The sequence below is a fragment of the Manacus candei genome, unplaced genomic scaffold, assembly GCF_025592945.1.
Source record: "Manacus candei isolate 608988 ecotype Guabito, Panama unplaced genomic scaffold, ASM2559294v1 h1tg000050l, whole genome shotgun sequence".
In the NCBI taxonomy this organism is placed as follows: Eukaryota; Metazoa; Chordata; class Aves; order Passeriformes; family Pipridae; genus Manacus; species Manacus candei.
Genome location: NW_026138098.1, coordinates 20,272,548 through 20,292,352, shown reverse-complemented (window position 1 = coordinate 20,292,352; position 19,805 = coordinate 20,272,548). Strand labels below are relative to the sequence as shown.

The window sequence follows — 19,805 nt, the reverse complement described above, 5'->3', positions numbered from 1 at the left end:
TCCTCTGCTTACCTCTTGGCTGTTAGCTACCAAGTACCTTCCAAACTCAAAGGTCTGTGGAAACTGGTGAATAAAAGAAAGCTATTGAGGTTTTCTGTGTTTACTTAGTCCTATACAGATTTATACTCATCTGCCTGGACTGTTTGCCTTCAATAGAAATAACTGAAGTAGAACAACTCTGAACAACAGAATTCTTGTAATGCTGTTCAACTGCATGTACTCTCCTTATCTTGGTATTTTCAAGCTTGGATCTTTGCTTCTGATTGGTGTCCAAAGATACTGTCCAAGAAACTGTCAGGGATCTATGCCAAGCCAGCTATGAGGGCCATGCAACAACAAGGCAAGATATAGCTGGCCCACTGTCTGTGCGTGCGGAAAGAGGAGGTGTTATAGTCAGGCAGCTCTGAAGAGCTTTCTCTCTCTGAGTCTTCATAAAAAAGTTGAAAATTTCTGCATTGTCTGTTCCGTATGAAGGACAGCAGGAGCATGTTTCCTAGCCTAGTGTCCAGCTAGTCCCTAAGTGTCAACTCATTAATGGAAATTCTTTGCACATACTTAATGGGGAGAAATAAGGGTGACCTGTTTTCTCCATAGTAAAACAATGTTTTTGTTTACTTGCTTTAGGAGATGTGAGTAATAAATGGGGCATCTAAGATGTGTTAGTAGAATAATTGTCTGAAAGGGAGTGTTTGATATTGACAGTACTAGACAAGGCCGTGCTGTATAAAACGATGGTGCTAAGCTGTGTCTTTGAATAGATGCCCAGGACTTTGGGGAAAGCCTTCTGGTGGCTGCCTGTTTTGCAGCATTTCTAGGTCTTCAATTCCAGGAAGCCCACAGACAGATAAAGGGACTTGAGCAACACTGTTCCTTATCTATCTCATTACATTTCAAGATTTTAGGCAGCTACATATTGTTGAGGTTTTGATGGCTTTTGGAGGGCTGTATTCTCAGAATGGTGTGAGCTGAGACAGCTTGCTGAGAAAAGCTAGCCATGAGACAGAGAGAAGGACTTTCTCTGAAGTCTTCAGGAAGGACGAGAATCCAGTGCTGTACAGCTTTAGTTTGGAAAGACCTGGTGATACTTTTTTTTCTGTCTGGGAAGACTGAGATGGGGAGACTTTCTTGTAGAGTGAAGCTAAATCTTACATCATGAAGTGACTGCACACAGAGCACCCTAAATGGATAGATTCGTTTTGTATTTGTTACAGGTATCACCTGAAAGAGCAAAGAGGCATTTCAAAGATGACACCATAGCAGCAAAACAGGCAGCCAGCAATTCAGTATCCACTATTACTCCCACATCCCTTCTTGGGAGCAGGACCTGGTTGATACCAAAGAAATCTGTATGCTGTCAGCCACTTCTTTAATTTCCTAGCTAGGGTAGACCAGGAGGCAGCACTGAGTTCCTCACCTCTCTGGTTCTTCCCAAAAGCATTGTCCAGCCCCATAACAAACATATAATGAATCATTCATCTTTAATAGATTATGCAAATTGAGAACATCCGATCAATGAAGATCAATATCTGCAACCATTTAATTGCCAGCAAAAACATTTTAAGAATGAGCATTATCTGAAGTCCTTTCTTGGGTAATGGCACCATTAATCCAAACATTGGATCCTGGCCTAAGCGTAGAGGAAAAACTCTCTGCCCCTCTTCCCCTGATGCCTTAGAGGGTGTCGAGGGGCTTTTTTTTCCCTTTTCATTTCCAGTTTCTGAGTTTCTCCATCATTACCACCAGTGAACAGCTCCCAGTGCTAAAAGTTCTGCTTTTGTTACTCTGCACTGATTGAAATGTCGCATACAGATTGAGATGTTAGTGCTAAGTTGCCACCTGGGAATGTCAAGCTGGGTCTGAAATGAACTTTCTCACTTTTGGATCCAGATGGATCAGATGGGGATGTTCTTGAGCTGAGCTGGGAGTGTGGCAGGGAACAGAGTGAGAATGGCACAGGGTAGGGGGGACATGAAGAAATTTTTTTGCCTTAGCCTATAGTCTCTTCTGGGAGGCCAAATCTATCTCCTTCTGTGCCCATGTGAGAGTAATGTCCAAAGCTTGTGTAGTGTTCCCAGCCTTCTAGAAGCCTGCTCTCACATTAACAGGCTGGAATGAACCATCTTCACTTAGGAAGAAGGACTAAAAGGAATTATTTTAATGGCCCCTTTGAATCTTAGGCTCTGATTGTAGACCTTTACATCCAGCTGTGGGGATCTGCCTTGCTCTCCTACTGGCTTTGCCCTCCAAACCAGGAAAATATTTCCTGTAAGAGATGTAGGTCTGCTAAACAATAGATGAGCACCAGCTGAGTTTTGCCTTGCATATGCAAATAAAAAGAAAGGTAGAACAATTTTGCCACAGCTAAACCATTTTTTTTCCAGTTGGCTAAGAAACAGCACGGCTACAAGGATTCTGAATCGAGCCTGATAGCAGTAAAAGCCATGAAAAAAGTCAGGGGATGTCACGCTTTCTAGATGTTCCCTAAATAATGTAGTTCATCTCCCCATGTTCTCCACATCATTTTGTAGAACTCACACTGGATAGCCTCTGTATTTGAGTTAACCGTTACTATTCCTGCCTGATGCCAAAGTTCTTCGTAGCCAAAAGTTGCATGCAACAACATGCCTTTGCTCTGTGTTTGCTGAACAAGCTATGACTACCTGCCTCAGCCATGAGCTGCTTTGACAGCAAGGGCTATTAGCTGGGGCTTTTGCAAGAAAAAGTTGAGATACAAACACCAGTGCTCTTGATTCTGTGCTATTAGAGGACAACTTTTTGGCCAAGAGACAACAGCTTCTCCCCTTGCTAACAGGATTTAGACCTCTTTGTCATGCGTTGTTTCTCAACTTACGCCATGAGGTTTTTAGATTGGCCACAGCATTTGTAGAGAAAGAGAGATATACCAATCAGGGGCAAGTCACTCGAGCCTTGCCAGCTGCTTTAGCTACCCAAGAGGAGATGTGCAAATCTGTGGTAGCTGTGTGAGCAGCAAGCACTGGCAACTAAAGACAGAGAAGAAGTGCTGTATGAATTAAGCACCGTATGAATAAAGGCACCAGAATACCTCCTTACAGCTCTAGATGTACACAGGGCAGGCAGTCTAACACTAGCATCATGACAGCATGTGTGTGCCTTGTGGCCCCAGGACAACCCTGTGCTGCTCAGGTTCTGCATGTGCCACCAGCAAAGAGGAAGTTTCAGTGAAGCATCTGCTGTAGAGATTCCTTACTATTTCTGTGCATCCTGATTCCTCTGCTGTCATGCGCTTACACACAGTTTCTACTCTCCCAGACACACCTGACTTTAATGTGCCCACATATGAGGGAAAGCTGTGCACAAATTTTTTTTGCTAGCTTTCATTAGAGACTCACGGGCTTAAGAAAGAGGGAGTTTAGCAGTCACAGTTCAGCAGACCTCAGTATTTAATTTGCAAATGCCCCTTCCAAATGCCAGGGCTGAATAGAACTTATACTATTATTTCTCCCCAAGAAAACCAAGTGCAGATCATGGATAATCCATGACCCTGTTGTTCTCAGAACATAAGAAAAAAAGTCACAGTGCATATTTGGACATATCTGTCCTCCACCAGCATCCAACCCTAAGTCCCATCTGGGCACACAAGTTCCCGATTCACATCTGGGTTTTCCTGTCTTTGAGTCACACCTGGACACATCTAGGTGTACCCAAAACTGCCAATACTCTGAATTTCAAGCTTCTCTTGAGCCCTTATGTTCTCCACAGTCTTTCTGTCTCTTTCCATGTTTGCCACAGAGGGATATCTTGCATTAGCAGAAAAAGCAGAAGCTAATGGTGATGAGGGAAATAAATAAAAAGCTTGGTTCTGCTGTTTGGTCAGGCAGCTTACCGGTCACCACAGGGTACGTCTGGGGTCCTGACACATTTGTCCCCAGGTCTGGGTTAGCAGAGGTGGATAGACTTGATTTGACTTCATCGAGACCAGGGGTCAGAGCTGGGAGGGAGTACTCATTACCCTGGGGAAGAGAGGAGAAAGACAGCTCGCTATTGATGCGACGGGAGAAAGGGAAGGGTGTACAGATGGGGGGGAGGAAGAGGAGAGATGCAAACCCCTGCACAGATGGAAGAGGAGGAGGAGGAGGAAACGGAGAAGATAAAGTGACAAGAGGGTTGTGGGGGGTTCCTAGGATGAACTATCCCACCCACCTGCGTGACACTGTGAAGAGGAAGAGGGGTGAGGGATCTGACCTGTTTTCTGTGATATGGCTGAGCCTTCGTTCAGAGCTGTGGGGATGGCTGTCTGTGCCAGCCCAGGGGAAAAGAAAGGGGGAATCCTCATCCCCTCCTCTTGTCTGAGTGGAGGTGGGAGATGTTTGCCCTGGTAACAAAGACAGCTGGGGCATAGGACTGCAATGACATGACTAGGACAGGCAGGCTGTAGGAAGCAGCCACTGTTGGCCCACTGTCGCCAGGGTCTCTGCTTGAGTCATCTGCCTCCCCTCCGCTGCTACCTCTGTCCTAGCTTTTTAAAAACAAAGAAGCCTCATCCCCTGCCTCTGTCACTCTGTGCATTGGGGTATGAAATTGGGGAGGGGGGAGCCACATGGCTAACAGAAGGGTGGGAGGGGGAGAGCCATTGAATCTGAAAGGGTGTCCTGTCCGAAAGGCTCTGGTAATTGCCTTTTTATTGTGGCAGCCTCCAGACCAGATGCGGGAGCTGGAGAAACCGGGAAGGCTACAAAACAGCAGGAAAAGTTGCTCTGATTAATATTACGTTAAATTAAAACTGATTTTCTGCTCTTTCTCCTCTGTTTTTTTCCATGCACTTCCCCAACCCCCTCCTCACATCTCCCCCTCCTCCAGTGGGCTCCCCGCATGCTGCCCCCTCCCCACCCCTGTCCCTGCTTGGCTAGGACTGCCTAGTCATTTCCAATTCCTTCTTGTATTGATCTTCCTGTAGAAATCAGTTTTGTAATTAGCTGCAAATTAGGCCTTCTACTGGGGGTGAGCCTGCCCCCTGATTTATCACCAGAGTAATTCGCTGTGATCGGAGAGAAATTAAAATGAACTCAATTAGGCTTCGGATTTGCTTTATGGGCCCTGCTCAGAGTTTCAGGGGGAAAAATGACTGTGCTGGTGCTTAATAGTCTAATGAAAGTAAATAAAGGTTATTCATTGTAATAAACCCAGGGACTCTGGGATGAAGGGAGTCCACAGCCAGCCTCTCCTTCTCTTCCTTTGTTGGTTTATGGCTTGGGGCGGTTTAAAAAGACTTTTGATTTTCATTTTATTAAGACAAACAGCTTTTGGGATAAAAGGCCAGGAGAGCGGGGGAGTAAAGAAAAGGTGGGCAGAGCTGCAGAAGTGTGGAAAACTAGGTTGGAGATGGGAGTCAAGTCTCAGCTTTGGGCCATGAAGGAAAATGATCCATTAAAACCCAACCCTGTGGCTCACTGGTCACTGATGTCACCTAAGAGTGCCGGAGTTTCTGTGCAGTGCTGTGTGCCACTGAACATGCGTGGTGGTGTAGGCATGTTCATGGCAAGAACATGGATGCATAACTGCAGGTGTGAGTGCAGAGGGAAAAGCAGATATGGGGATTTAGGGACAGCATAGTGTGAGTGTAGAGAGGAGGTAGAGCTCATGTACACATGAGCATCAGCACAGTGATATAGTTACAACTAGAAAGTGCTGTAAAATGTAAATGTGGTGTATGTGCAATAATAGGTCAGTGTCAGAACATGGGGTGGAGAGGGGGAGAGGGATTTTGGTGAAGGAATGTCCCTACCATCATTCTATCAGTGCCTGTGGTTTCCCATTACCAGGCCAGGCCCTCACCTGCTCAGATTTGATGTGCTCTGATGTTTGAAAGACGTCAGGGTAAGAAGGACGCTCAAAAACTCGATCTAAAGCTTCCAGCTGCTGCTGGGTGAAAGTGTCGCCACGAAGGTGTTTCCGCAAACTGTCCACGCTGCTCTGGGAATCTCCATTGGGAACTGAGCCCTCGGATACATCTGCAGGGCACAGACAGAGAAAACAGGGAGTTAGCACCACCCTGGCTTGGATTGGCAAGGGATGCAGGACAAGGACAGAGTGGGGAAGAGTGAGGCCCTCTGCTTCCACCCAGGTAGCTGTGCCACTCCCGAGGGAAGGGGAAGCTGCAGGGACCCAAGGGAGCCCCCTCTTCTCTGCTGGAGTGGCTAGGCTGTTCCTGTGGGCTCTGTGGGACTCTCCTGCCCAGAATGAGTGAGGCTGTGGAGAATGGTGCTTGGCTCAGAGATGAGTTTCGGTTCCGCTGATTTGCAGTGTTAAAAATTGCCAAATCTCCATTGCTGAGCATAAAATGGGAGCAAAGCGCAGCGATTAGCACTGCTAGAAGACTGGTGGAGGGGCAGTTCATAGAGAAACCAGAGTGCTGAGGATGGACTGTACTGGAGAGGACTGAGGAAGCCTGCAATGTTAAAAAGGCTCTCTTACAGCTTGAAGGGAAGTCAGTCTCTGTTGTAGCTCCCCAGTCCCATGAACAGCTATCAGTGTTATAATTTCCTTCTCATCTGATCATACCCCAGATGAGTCTTTCATCCCCTTCAGATAATAGGAACAATCCTGCTTCTGATTCCATGTTTCCCCAGAGACAAATCTCTCCCTGTGGGGCAACTGTCCTATCTAACATACACTGGTTTCTGTCCACTTGCCTACATGTAGCTCGTGATTTATCTTAACCCATATATCTGCTATAAAACTCCCTCCAAAATGAGATGAATCTTTGTCAGTCCTCCTTCTTAGCCAAAATGTATTACAAAACCTAGTCCTACTCAGTGGGAATCAGCCTTCCTTTTACTAGGAAAATAGCCATTTTGGCAGAAGCTTTCCCAGAACTGCATTTCTGCCCCTACAACAGCCCTCTGACACAGTCCAGTCTCACTGCAGTGCCTCCTGCCACATTCCAGGGTGTCTCTATTTCTGTTGTGCCATCCCACATCTCTTACAGCCTACTCATCCCCTTTGAGGTGAGTCCATTATAAATGCCCTGCCCCATCCAAAGTGAGTCTTTTCCTGTGATAAACCATCTGATCACCTACCTGGTTTTGTGGTTTTTCTTCTTCCCTGTTATCCCCCAACTCAAATGAGGTGCATTTATCTCAGTTATAACCCCTTTTTATCTCAAGTGAGTGAGTCTCTTGCTATTAGCATCTGTCACATCCAAGGTGAGTCTGTCTGTTATAACCTCCTGTCCCAGCTGAAGTGAATCTTCCTCTGTCATAATCCCTCATCTCATCTGAGGCAAGTCTGCTCATTATAATCTTCTCCAACTGTGCTGAGTATCTTTCTGCTGTCACGTCTCAGCCTAACTTCGGTGAGTCTGGTTATAATCCCCTGCATCATCCATGCTGATGTACCTCCATACCCTCCATACTGAATCTCTACCTACTGTGCTTCATCAGACACAAGTCTCACTGTCTTATCACCCTGACTAATCTAAGATCAGGCTGTCCCTCTTGTGCTGTGATTGTCTTCCTGCTTTTTCATTGTTATTCCTCGTACTTAAACCTTTCTTGGTGGCCTCCAGTCTGTGAATCTCAGAAACTTGCTGTCTGTCAAGAAATCGGTCAAAGGTTCTGCATAGACCTTTTCCCTCCTCCATGCAATCCCAAGGTGCTCATGGACACATGATGCTTCCAGGAGCCTGGAGTGGCATTTACTGTGCAATGAACACCCAGAACTATGCCACTCTGCTGCTTCCTCTTTTAGCTCATGGGTGGTGCCAAGATGGGTATTTTCTTGGCACCATTAATGCCCAGCTGGTGGCCCAGAGTTATGACTAAGCCTGCTGCCTTCTGGCTATGAGATATATCCGTTTATAGGTGATTATACGATATGATATAATCAATAGTACATTATATACAGTAACGTAGTACAGTACCACTCACAAGACCATAGAAAATATTACATATTGATTTGTCCCTGCCAGCAGCCTTCCCTCGAGCAGCCCCTTCTCTCTTTCTTTTTCTCCCCAAGCCAGAGAAGGGCTGTTTACTGGCACTGATCCCTGGCATTTTCTCCTCTCCACAGGTTTATTTGCCCAAGGGAACATTCTCAGGTTCCTGAAATCTGGAGTTCATGACAGATTTGACTAAGAGAAAACAAAGCAAAGATCAGGGTTGGTGGACTGCACACTGCATGTGTGATGCTGTTACTTTGGGGGGTGGGTTTCAGGAGGACTAGGGGAGTTCTGATCCTCCCTGCAGAAAGCTGGCACAGAACTCCTGGGTCCAGACTCAGAAAAAAAATTATGTTTCTGTATCAGTGCTTGCCTCAACCTGTCTGTAGCCTGTGAAGCTGTTTGTCTTTGAGGATTTTTCCATGTGTCAGTCAGTGTGCATGACTGTGCACACCATGATGCTAATACACATGGGTATTTTTGCAGTAGATAATTATTCTGGTGTTTAGATTCTGCATCACTGTACATGCCTGTCCAGGCATTTGTCTGTGGTGGCTGGTTTTGGCTATATCTGATTTTGAAGGATGGCAGCCCTACACTTTGCTTAGTGTTTGGTGTGAGTGGATGAATGTACAGTAAAATCTGAATTGATTGTTGTTAAACCAGGTTTTACTCTTAGTGAGCTGTCCTGGATGGTTGCACAGATTAGTGCACACATGCACATGTGTTTGCTATTCCTGTCTGCCTTTAGATTCCTGTGCACGTGTGTCTCCCGCGTGTGCACAGGCCATGCCTTTGTGCGAAGAAGCTGAAATCACAGCTTTCCCAAGTCGCTGTAAGAGTCTCTTTTCCTTCATTTATTCAGGGGCCCTTCAGATCTTGACAAATCTGTCACTCTAAATTTGCGAGAGATTATGGTGCTCTCTGCCTAGCACGGAGAGAGGTGATATATGATATCTGCTGCCCCTATTGATTGCCTGATCTGGTGGCAGAGGGCTGGCGAAATGAACTTGAAATGAACATCATGCCTCAACTCATTGTGCGTATAATACACTACTTAATCCCACATTTTTGAGCCGCTATGGAATTCAATTGATCAATCATGTCCCTCTGATAGTACTGTTTTAGGGGTTATTGCTGCTCTGCTCACTGACCTTTCTATTTATTTATTTATTTATGTCTCTGTGTGTGTGTTTATGTGTGTGTGTGTGTGTACACACGCACATAAGTGTGTATTTGTATTTGTGAAACTCAGGACCAGCTGTTGAGAAAGGATCTATACAGTCAGTGGGGAATGAAAGAAAAGGATGAAGGAAGGAGAAGAGCAAAGAATGGGATTAAAAAAAAAAATCAGAATGATCAAAGCAAGCAAATGGGTAGGAAGGGGTGGAAAAGTTGTAAGGAGAAAGGCAATGCTTTAATTTAGGTGGAAGTTGCTGGGGGGAAGCACAGTGGTGGGGATGGGAGAGTGGGGGTTTGGGGCACTCAGCCCTGACCTAGGCTTAAAAATCTGCAAAAGCAAGAAAAATTTTGACAGAGGCCTGTAGGCTACCTTGAGGTGGATCTTGTCTAAACAGCTTTCAGTATTATTTGACTTAATAATGGTAGGATACACGAATCCCAAACTTCACAGAGCAATAATATGAACTGTGTATATAGATTTTACTGATGAAGCAGAGATTTTGCAGAGATGATCCTGAGAGACAGATTTATATGTCTTGTGTTTCTAACATTGAAACATTCACAGTCACAGATCATTTTATTTTCTTCAAAACTAAAGGATTATAAATCCCCTGTATTTGTTTTCTGGTGTCAAAACCTATAGAGGATGTGTTTTCATTTTTTCCCTGAAACTGCAGGGGCCAGACACTTATATCTGGCAACTTAGAAGTTGCAGTTCTCTTCTAAGCATGTGAATCTCTGAGTTAGACTATCAGGGGAAGCCCCGAATTGTGTCATACCCAATTGTCATATGTCATATGGAAGCTGACAACCACATGGATATGAGCAAAGGTGGCAGAAAGGAGCGGAGAGGACTTTGGGGAAGAGATGGGGTCCATCAAAGGGTTGTGGGTGCTAGTCAACTGAGAGCTCAGGGCCAAAATTTGAGTTGGGAAAGACTAGGAGATCCCATGAGGAATGGCACTGTGGTGGGCAATAGTTACTTCTATTGATGAAGAACAGTGCTAGGAGTAAAAGCTTAAGGGACGGAGATTTGCCAAGAAAGTTGATATTGGAAGGGATTCTGTTGGAAGGGGTGAAGCAAGGTTTCAGCTGTAGGATAACTATGGGAATGCCACCTAGGTAACTGTGGTAGCTGTACCATTAGGAAGCACCTTCATCTTTCCCAGTTCCCTTTTATTGGCAAGGGAAACTCTGTGGTACTGTAACATAGGGACACCTCTCTCTTAAATTGTAAGGATCTTAACAAACAGCTTGAGAGGTGAACCATGGCCTCAGTTGCTTTGTCCCTCACAAAAGAGCACACAGTTACTGTCAGTGTGATCAGGACTGGCCTTGCACATGTGACAGGAAATATCTTTCCTCCCCAGGGACTGCTGAGGGAGTGCACACAGCCCGTGTTCAGCATAAACCCTTGTCTTGTGACACAAGACACAGAAATGCTCCACGGGTGTCACAGAAGTATCCTGACAGATAACAAGGAAATGCTGTGCCAGAAGACACAGGAACAGCCTTAACTACATCTAACACAAGGAATATGCCTATTAAATAATTCCAAAAAACCTAGATGTTCCCAGGCCTGGAAGCCACAAAGACACCATCATGTACAAGTAGCACAAAGCAGCATAATACCATTACTTCCCTAGCTACAAATGACAGCACTCTTGCTCAGGGTGGGACAGGACTATCTCAACAAATAACTCAGGAGTATTTCTGACATAGGGAGACTTTTGTGGCACAGAAACATGTAGGAAGGTAATGAGAAGCTTTGCAGCCACCACACAACCACAGAGGCACTGCTCTCTTTTGGGGCAAGAACTATTACTGTCCTCATGACCTGTCTGCCTGCAGCCTTTTGGGGCTCTGATCTCAGCTAAGGCCTCACAACTCTACCAATAAAAATCACAGTCATAATAAAAGTGAATGTGACTGGCATGAGAACTGCCAGCCAGGTGACACAGCAGAACCCATCTAATTGTCAAAGGCTCCGAGGGAAGCACATCTCTCTGACGCAGCAGTGCTGAGCTGCCTGCTGCAATGCCATCCTTCTGTGCCAGCAAGGCAACCTTGTCCTCTCCCACAGCCTGCCTGCACCATCCCTGCTGGGTTAGTTAGCCCAGAGCAGCCCTCTCCCACTCTCTGGGCACTCATGCCTACATGTGCTGCCCTTTCCCAAGTCACCCTTTTGTTTTAAGGCTGCTCTTTCCCTTTATCCGATTTCCCTTCTCTTTTTTCCTCTCTGATGTGTTCCCGTGTCCCCGTTCAGCCCAGCACTGTCAGGCAGCTTTCCTGGCCGTCCCGGGGGGCCTTTCCCCGCACTGCCAGTTGTTGCAGTTTCAAACTCAATTGTTCTCCTCGGTACTGAGGCAAATGGAGTCATTAATTACCTTCTATCGGCTGGGCCGAGTTCAGAATGCGATCGATAGCCAGTGCTTGTCATTCACGGCAGCCAGCCCTGCGCAGACCCTCCTGCTGCATTCAGTGCGGGTCCGGGAAGGAGCCCAGCTCTATCAGACTGGGACTTCAAACCCTGGTCTCAAGATCCCACTGGGTATAGCAAACCTCCTGCATCTGTGTCTGAGCTGACCCCCAACCAAGGGAGAGAGCAAGGACAAAGACCTGATTCTGAAGGAGGGGATCACACATTTTCACATGGTCAGAAGTATCTGGTAGTGGTGTCCTGGTCTGCACAAGCTGATCCAGTCTGGCTATCGCAATGATTCTAGAGAGATGGTTTGCATCCTCAGTAATTATTAAACTAGTACTGTACTCCCTGCAGTAAGGACAAGGACAAGGACTGGCAGCCCTAATTTTGTGATCTTTTCACCTGTGCAACTTTCTTACCCTACTCAGTAGAGTTTGGAAAAGGAAGGCTGTAAATTTTGGTTACGTGTCCTTCCAGAAGAATTTTTGCAGTCTTTTAGGCAGTGTGAAAGATGTCATCTCTACATGGGTCAGTTCTGTGTTTCAGCATGCAGCAGCATGCAGTAGTTCTGCAAGGATTTTGAGTGCTTTGATTGGGATAACTGAACTGGTGGGGAGAAAGATGAACCTCAAATTCAGATGGGAAGGATCACAAGGGATTGCAGAGTAGAGATGATGGAGCATGGAATGGGCTGGTAAGGTTCAGTAGTGCATAGAAAAGGAATGTTATCGGGGATCTATGCTGTGATGGTGAAAGAAGATATAGTACAAGTTCAGGTTATGTACAGTATCCTGCAGAAACAGGGATAGTGGGAGATGAGTACTGGAGGATTATCACCTCGAGGAAGTGCATCACCCTTCATGAACTCCGCAGATGTTCAGATTCCTGTGTCCATTTGCCTCAAGGGAATCTGCAAGCCTGAATTTCAGTATGCTAATTGGTGGTATTGTGCTGGTCCACGTGTCTCTGTAATTCAAGTGTGTCAGCGACACATAGACTGTGTGTGTTTGTTACTTACATGCTCAGGCTTAGAGCAAAAAGGCTCAGAAACAAAGGGATTTTATGTTTTGAAATGAGGGTATAGCTCAGATGAGGAATTGGTGAGCAAGGCAGGTTGCTCATGCAGGGAGGTGAGTGTGCCTGACCAAGGAAGAGTGAGATGTGTGCCAGTGCTTGACAGCTGGGGGCTGCACTGCTTTTAACACAGACATTGTGTATGACTGAGTACCTCAGATGGAGCAGGGATGGGCAGTGTAGCCTTAATACAGGGCTTACATGAGCAAAAATGGCAATGCTCAATGAGAATGTAAATGTAATGAATTGTGTGTGCAAATGTGTAATGAAGTGTGTGCTCAGATCTGTCTTGGATTATCATGGGAGCATGAAAAGTGCATTTAAGGAAGTAAGTGTGTGTATGCATATGCAAATCATATGTATTTACTACAATATCTAAGTATATGATTGCAAATTTGGCCAATAGCCTCTGGAAAACTAAGTCTGTACAGATTTAGGATTGTGTGTCGGATATTAATAATCAACACATCTAGCCTTACTGAAAATGCCACTAAAAGCCTTTCTAGGTTTTAGGATGCAAGCAGCTGCCCTAGATGTGTATACAACACATGCTACAACATGTGTGGGTGTGCAGATGAGGTGTGTTAGCTTCGGTAGTCAAAGGTTGTGGCTTCTGTGTGAGCAATCACTGCAGTTTCATGACCTTTGGGTATGCTGGAGGTGAGTGGACATATTCTGCTCTAAATCAGGTAGTTGCATATCCACAAGAATTCATGTACCTCAGAGAGGCATTTGGATTTCTACCACTGTAATGAGGGACAGAGTGTGGCTCCAGTAGCTCTTATTAGCACTATTAGACTTGATGTTAGACAGATAGAAATGCAGCTGCCTCCAGGACCCAGTACATTTGCTTTGTTTATGTTGGTGGAGTAGCGAGCAGCACTCTCACACAGTGGGCCAGATCCTCTGCTCAGTGTAAATCTGTAAGTCTCTTGCATTTAGTGGTTGTACTGATTTACACATCCTGCAAGTTATCAGAAGGGTTATCCTGATTTATCCTGTTGTGGTGTCCACAACATTGCATTTAGTGCAGTGCCCTCAAGGAGAGCTGCTACTGCAGGGCTCCAGAAGCTATGCTTTCCCTCTGCCAGACAAGAAGGTGTCCTTAGCATCATCGGTATGACTTAGCTCTTTTATCTCATCTTCCTAAGCCTGTTTGTTGGGGAGCTGCTTCTTGTCAGGATCCCCTTTGGTGAGCACATAAAAAAGGGTGGCTTTTGTTAGCTCTAAAGAACAGAAGCAACACAAAAAAATTACACTGCATGCAGCCCTAACTATGCTTGTTTAGAGAAACTGCTTGCATTTATGAAGTCTTTGGTGCGGAAAGCAGGGTTGCAAATGACTGCATCAGAGCGACAGTAAAGGCCATTAATTTCCTGTTATGTTTTCCTGTGTTGGGGGCTTTATTAATTTAATTTTACACTGTCGAACAACAGCGAGCGCTGACACCGCCACACTTGGAGGGTTTTTTTTTTCTCAAGCAGTGGTTTGCCTGACATGCAAATCAACACTGCCAGCAGGACTGCTAGAGACAAGGGAGGGGGCACAGAGCTGGACTGTTCCCATCCAGTTCCTGGGAATCCCTGAGATTCCAGTGGAGAACACTGAGAGGACACCAGTGCTAGGGCTCAGCAGATCTCAATCAGACCATGGACACCTCTCATACACAATTTAGGAAATATTAATTCCTATTTAGCCTGCTGGGTTCCATTGGCTGGGTCCCCCCCTAACATGCCTCTTAATACCTCGTTTCCTTCTGTTTCTCTTGCTCTAGACTTTCTCTTCTTTTCATTCCGCCTTATTTCCCCTCATACTCACTTTTACCTTAACCTCACAAGTCACAGGAGTCTGTACCTGCCCCTGAGCCAGATGCTAGTGAATCATGTTGTTGGAAGCTCTTCTGAGTCAGCACTAAACCAGTGCTCAAGCAGAGTGTTTTTAGAGCTGCCATTTTTGACATGCCATAAAACAAAGGCTCCAATCACTGAGAGTCATTAAAATTCCCATGGCATTTTTTGCAAGAGTGCAGACATTAACCTGGCTGTCCTGAACAAAATCCAGCCTGAGTGATTACCCACAGCATATCTTAATTCTCCTGTGGTTTCTTTTGGACATGGCACAGCAAAATTTCACAGTGGATGCTCTGTATTGTTCAACATCTGCCATGGTCCACCTGAGAGTCAGCCACGTTTCAGTAGTAAATGAGATCTTAAGAATGGGAAGGTTGATAAACAATATATGATACAGGATGGGTAATTGTGAAATGCAATGAAAAAGCTACAAGCTTGTGATGGGCAGCAATCTGCTTGAACTGTCACCATGCAAACTCTTTTTTTTTTGAATGATCATTCCTATAATAACTGTAAATCACTAGTAGACTAATTTGTCATCTTTTTGCGTGAGCACATGTAAAGGACATTACTGGTATATGAAGGAACCAATACTGATATGACCTTTATAAAATGTATGTTGGAGATATGTTCCAATTTGTAAGAAGTAGTCCTCAAACAAGAGAAGGCCCAGTCATGGCAGCAGTCAGTTTCACAAACAATTGAGGGCTATGCAGAGAAGAGCCATAAGTATCTTTGAGGATTAGCTAGTGGGGTATTGTTTTTAGTTTGCTGGGATTTACTAAAGTTGACCCAAACTCTGAAACAATTCTGATCTTCATGCAAAGTCAAGTCTTCTATTCAAGGCCTACTTCTTCTCAGACTAGATGCCAAAACCCAAAGCAAAATAATGGCAGCTCCTTTGGGAAACTAGGCATGGAAGTATTCCTGTACTTTATAACACCCTTTTCTAAAGCACCTAGGAGAGCAGTACAAGGCACTCAAGACTTGATGAACATTTTGTACACCATAGTCACCTCATTCAGGTTTAATAAGATGTCTACAAATCTGTTCTAATGCAGATTCCCTAGCTTAAAAGCAGAATAGCACCTCTGAGCTCCCCAAAAAATTCAGGGCCAATGAGAGAAAAAAATCTTAACCTGCTGCACATTCAAATGGAAACAGTGATACCCATGACCTAGGTCCTGTTCTGGCACTGTGCACCTGTGTATTTTCTTGCAGCTGTTGACCTGTGTGGGAAGAGGACTTTGTACCTTGAACTTCTGGGATGCAAGCAGTAGGATGCTTGGATGAATGAAGGAAAAGAAAAAGGAAAATCTGGATCTAGGCATTATTTTTAGGCCCCTTAACATAACTCTGACGTTTTAAAGGGCCTTAAGATGGTCATGAATTGCATTTGACACCTATTCAGGGCATCCTTTATTTTATCTGATTGATGCATGGAAAAATCACCTTCAAAGAATTATGGAGGGAAACAGACAGAAGACAGACAGTCTGCTGGGTGTCAATAGATAGATACAGATACCTAACTGTAACTGCTTCTTTCAGGCCATCTACTGTTAACAGAGTTGTCCTCCACATGCAAGGTCTTAGAGCTTAGCCTAGCCTCTGCAGGCCAACACAAAATGCTGTTTGTTTCAGGTCTTGCTTGGCAGCTACAGAGATAGCTGGAGGAAATCCAGTGCTTCCTGAAAGGGTCTTAAAATGGTCACAAACTGCATTTTTCTTTAATGCAAGGTCTGATGACAAAATTAAACACACTGGTTTTATTTTCTGTCTGCCCCCCCATTCAAGTTGCCTCCCTGCCCCTCATCTATCCAGCCAAGATTCTCACGGGCTAATCACTTGGTGAGATCTTGTTGCTTCCCCCTGGGACCTAGTCAAACAAGGCCAGAGGATCTGATACTATCACTTAGGGAAGCAAAGAGCTCCTGCTTTCCTTCCAAGCAGCAGCAGCAGTAGCTCCCATTTTGGGAGGAGGGGTTTCTCTGGCCCTGACTGAGAACAAGGTGCTTAGTGTTTTCCTTTAGCACAAGAAGGCACTCCTCTATAGGAATGATTTACATCTATGAACAGCAAGCGATGCTTAACATTACATTGATGTAGACTTGGGAGTGCAGAGATAGCCAAATTAGGAGCTAATTGGTGCACTGGGGATTGACTGTTGAGCCCCCTTGGCTGCTGGGATGTGATCAGGAAGAGAAAGAGAGAAAGAAAGGGAGAGAGCAGGAGCCATCCTCCGCCAACGCCTCTCTAAAGGTTGGGATTCCTGAGGCCGTTGCTGTCTAGTGCTGTCAAGGTCAGCAGGTTCAGGTTCACTGAACGGTCAGGATGGTTTGAATTACTGGCACTGCCTGCCGATTCCTCCGCTGATCGTGATCCGTCTTCCAGCACCAGCTGCGGGATGATGCTCCCCAGCCATGTGCTGTGCACGGTGTGGGGCACAGGGAATGTCAGAGAGGCAGATGCTCTCGTTAAGAGGATAAGGTTTTCGGAAGATTTAAGGAGCCAAGGCAATGATGAAGAAAGGCACATACTCCATGCGCTGAGCATGTGGAGACCAGGTTTCCAGAAACAGCAGTTCTGATCCATTTTCCTTTTACCTGGATAACTGCCCCCTGCAAGCTTATTCCTTTCATGAAAGTTAGGAGAATGGCTTGAACATGGCATATCAAACCTTTCTGGGGTGAAAAACCTGTTGGGGAAGATTTCTGTCCAATTCTATATAGGTAGAGTGCTTAGTGAGCAAAGACTCGCACATTAGTACACCATTCTGCTTGGGCATTTTCTCCCCAAACACACATAGCTGTGTGACCAGGCTAAAAGGCAGGGGAAGCCAACATGTTCCTACAAGGCTGTCTGCAGAGTACACCAGAAGGTGCTCAGAAAGCTGACTGCCAATGTGCTCCCCAGCAGGCAGGCTTGGAGCTGCTGAAAGGGACCTCACCAGAGCAGGCAGGGAGAAGTTGTGTCTGCAGGGCTGTGAGTTTGCACAGTCAGGCTGCTAGTGACAGGAATGTGTGCCTGGGGTGGCACCAGCATATGGCTGAGTGCTCACATGTGTGTCTGTATAGTGTACACTTGCTGTCCAAGCATGATAGTAGAAGGAAGCACGTGAGAAAGTCTGTTGTTGCAGGAAATAACAACAGAAGAGAATCAGAAGTAGGCTGAGGGCTGTGTGGAAGTAGTGTCCAGTGTTTGTCTTTGACAATAACATCTCCACAGGTGATCATCTCCATTGACTGGCTTTCAATGGAGTTGCACTACTGAGAAATCTGGCCCTCTCAATCTGTAAGCTCAAATTCTTACTCTTGCTTCTCATTCTGAGCTTTATTTTGTTTCTGTGCAAGTCAGTTAGCTCCTGGGTGCGGTCAGCTACATGTGCCTATGGCTATGTATAAATAGCTTTTGTACTCAACACCTCTGCATCTGCTTGCACATTTCTACACCTGTTGAAAACTCTGTGTAGTGCTGAGAATGGAGCTGCAATGGGCTACCCATACCTGGTGCCCATAAATGAGGCCTCTTGTGCAGCACTCTGTGCTCACAGAGACATGGAAGAGATCAGGGTTAATGTCATGCAATCTCCTCCCTAGAAGGGAAGCCCCATCTCCTCTAAGCTCAGCACAGGTATTCTAAGTGAGTTCTCTGCGTGGCCTGGAGGTATGTTGTGCCTACCATCACCTCTGCTCAACTCTTCTCCCAGTTCCCTCTTCCGCTGCAGAGCAACGGGCTATGGCAAGAAGTGTCAGAGACAGTGCCCAGTATCATGCTGGTTTACATTAATGAGATACACACAGTGTAATCCAGCAATGGAATCATCTCTACAAAAGGAGGTAATAGCAGGCTGCCATGAACAGAGCAGCTCAGGTAATTGGTTTATCTATCTAGAAGCAGTAGTAGCAATCTCTGCACAGGCAGAGTAGCAGTAAAGTCTCTTCCTTAAGGCTATTTCCTTTGTCTTTTCAATTGCTTGCACATCCATGTGAGATAGAGAGAGAGAGAGGAAGAGAGAAAGAGCTAGAGAGAGAGGGAGAAATGTTAATTTGTGAATTAATGGCTTTTCTCTGCGGAATTGTAAATTCAAATGTCACCTCACAGGGTGACACTACGCTGGGCTGCTGAGGAAGCAATGATAAGATCCCCCCCATCCCCATGCCGACATATACCCATGCCCCTCCCCTCCCTGAAAGGTAGCTACCAAGTGGAACATGCTACTTTTAATTTGCAGTAACACCACAGCAGAGGGATGCAAGAATGACTGCTTTCCAACCCTCCCTTCCACAACAAGCCAGGCCACATCTTTCCCTTTCTACCTCTACCTCCTTCCACCCCCTCTTCAGCCCCTCCCATTTTAAACTGAGTCCAAGACAACACATTATCTCAACTCCCCCCACCCCAAACTAATCAAAGGATGAGCTAAGGGAGGGCTTTTCAGAATGGATGCCTCTGCAACACTCTCCTCTCCTGCAATAATCAGGTGAATTAATGACCCTGAAGTTAAAGTGAGCGCTGATACTCAGGCGTTGTGCAGCGTAGGGGAGAAAGCCTTCATTGTTTTCGAGCAGGAGGCGGGCAGCAGCAAGGGAGATTCATGGATGGAGATTGAATATGCAATTTTCTTTCACCTTGCCAAGAGCTGCCCCTGGGCTGTGCCTGGCCTAAATTTTTTTTTCCTCTTGCCATCTCTGCCTTATCCGGCCCTCCCACCTCCCTTCCATTCTTTCCAGAAAATTACCTTCAAAATTGATTTCCACTTTTACAAACAAATATAATGGGAACATGAGGGGGAAAAAAAATCTTGGGCTGTGATGAATTAGGGCTGTCAGGTGCTTCCAAGTCTCCTTTGTTTTTGTTTTACTGCCCGTTAGGTTCTTTGTTTTTCCAGCAACTGGGAATAATGCCCCTGCCCACACAGTCCCTATGGTCCCTGGCTACCGTCAGGGGATATGTCCATCACCTGATGTCATCACTGTGTTATCCCTGCTCTCCATCACTGTGAGCAAACAGCCACTGCTAACAGACTGCCCCAGCCCTTCACACCAGGATGCAACTGATCTTGTGGAGAAACTGCATGTCCCACACTGCTGGTGACCTGGCTCCTACAGCCATGGTACAGGTCTGTTGATTTACTTCTGATCTTCTTCACCCTGCTCCTCCTGTTCTGCCTTGCCTTATTCAGCTGATTCAGCTGATTGAGCTACCCCAGATCTCCCTGTTCTGATAGATCAGCCTGGGTCATTGGCACGTCACCTTGATCCCTATTTTGTCTCAGTGTCCTGTCACCTTGATTCCAGTCGTATTGCCCTGACGTCTCATTGACAGGCCACTTGACCCCAAAACAGCGTCATCCCTA

General features: G+C 45.7%; 1 protein-coding gene across 12 annotated transcripts in view; it reads right to left on the bottom strand.

Moving 5' to 3' along the window:
* The window catches only part of PAX2 (paired box 2), a 99,580-nt gene that overhangs the window by 23,289 nt on the left and 56,486 nt on the right, over positions 1-19,805 (bottom strand). For all 12 annotated transcript variants that reach the window (XM_051800131.1, XM_051800130.1, XM_051800137.1 and 9 more), the window contains 2 exons: positions 5,815-5,990; positions 3,866-3,992 (listed from right to left, as the gene is read on the bottom strand). In XM_051800131.1, the coding sequence (XP_051656091.1) occupies positions 3,866-3,992; positions 5,815-5,990 (303 nt within the window). The remainder of the gene's footprint in view (positions 1-3,865; positions 3,993-5,814; positions 5,991-19,805) is intronic.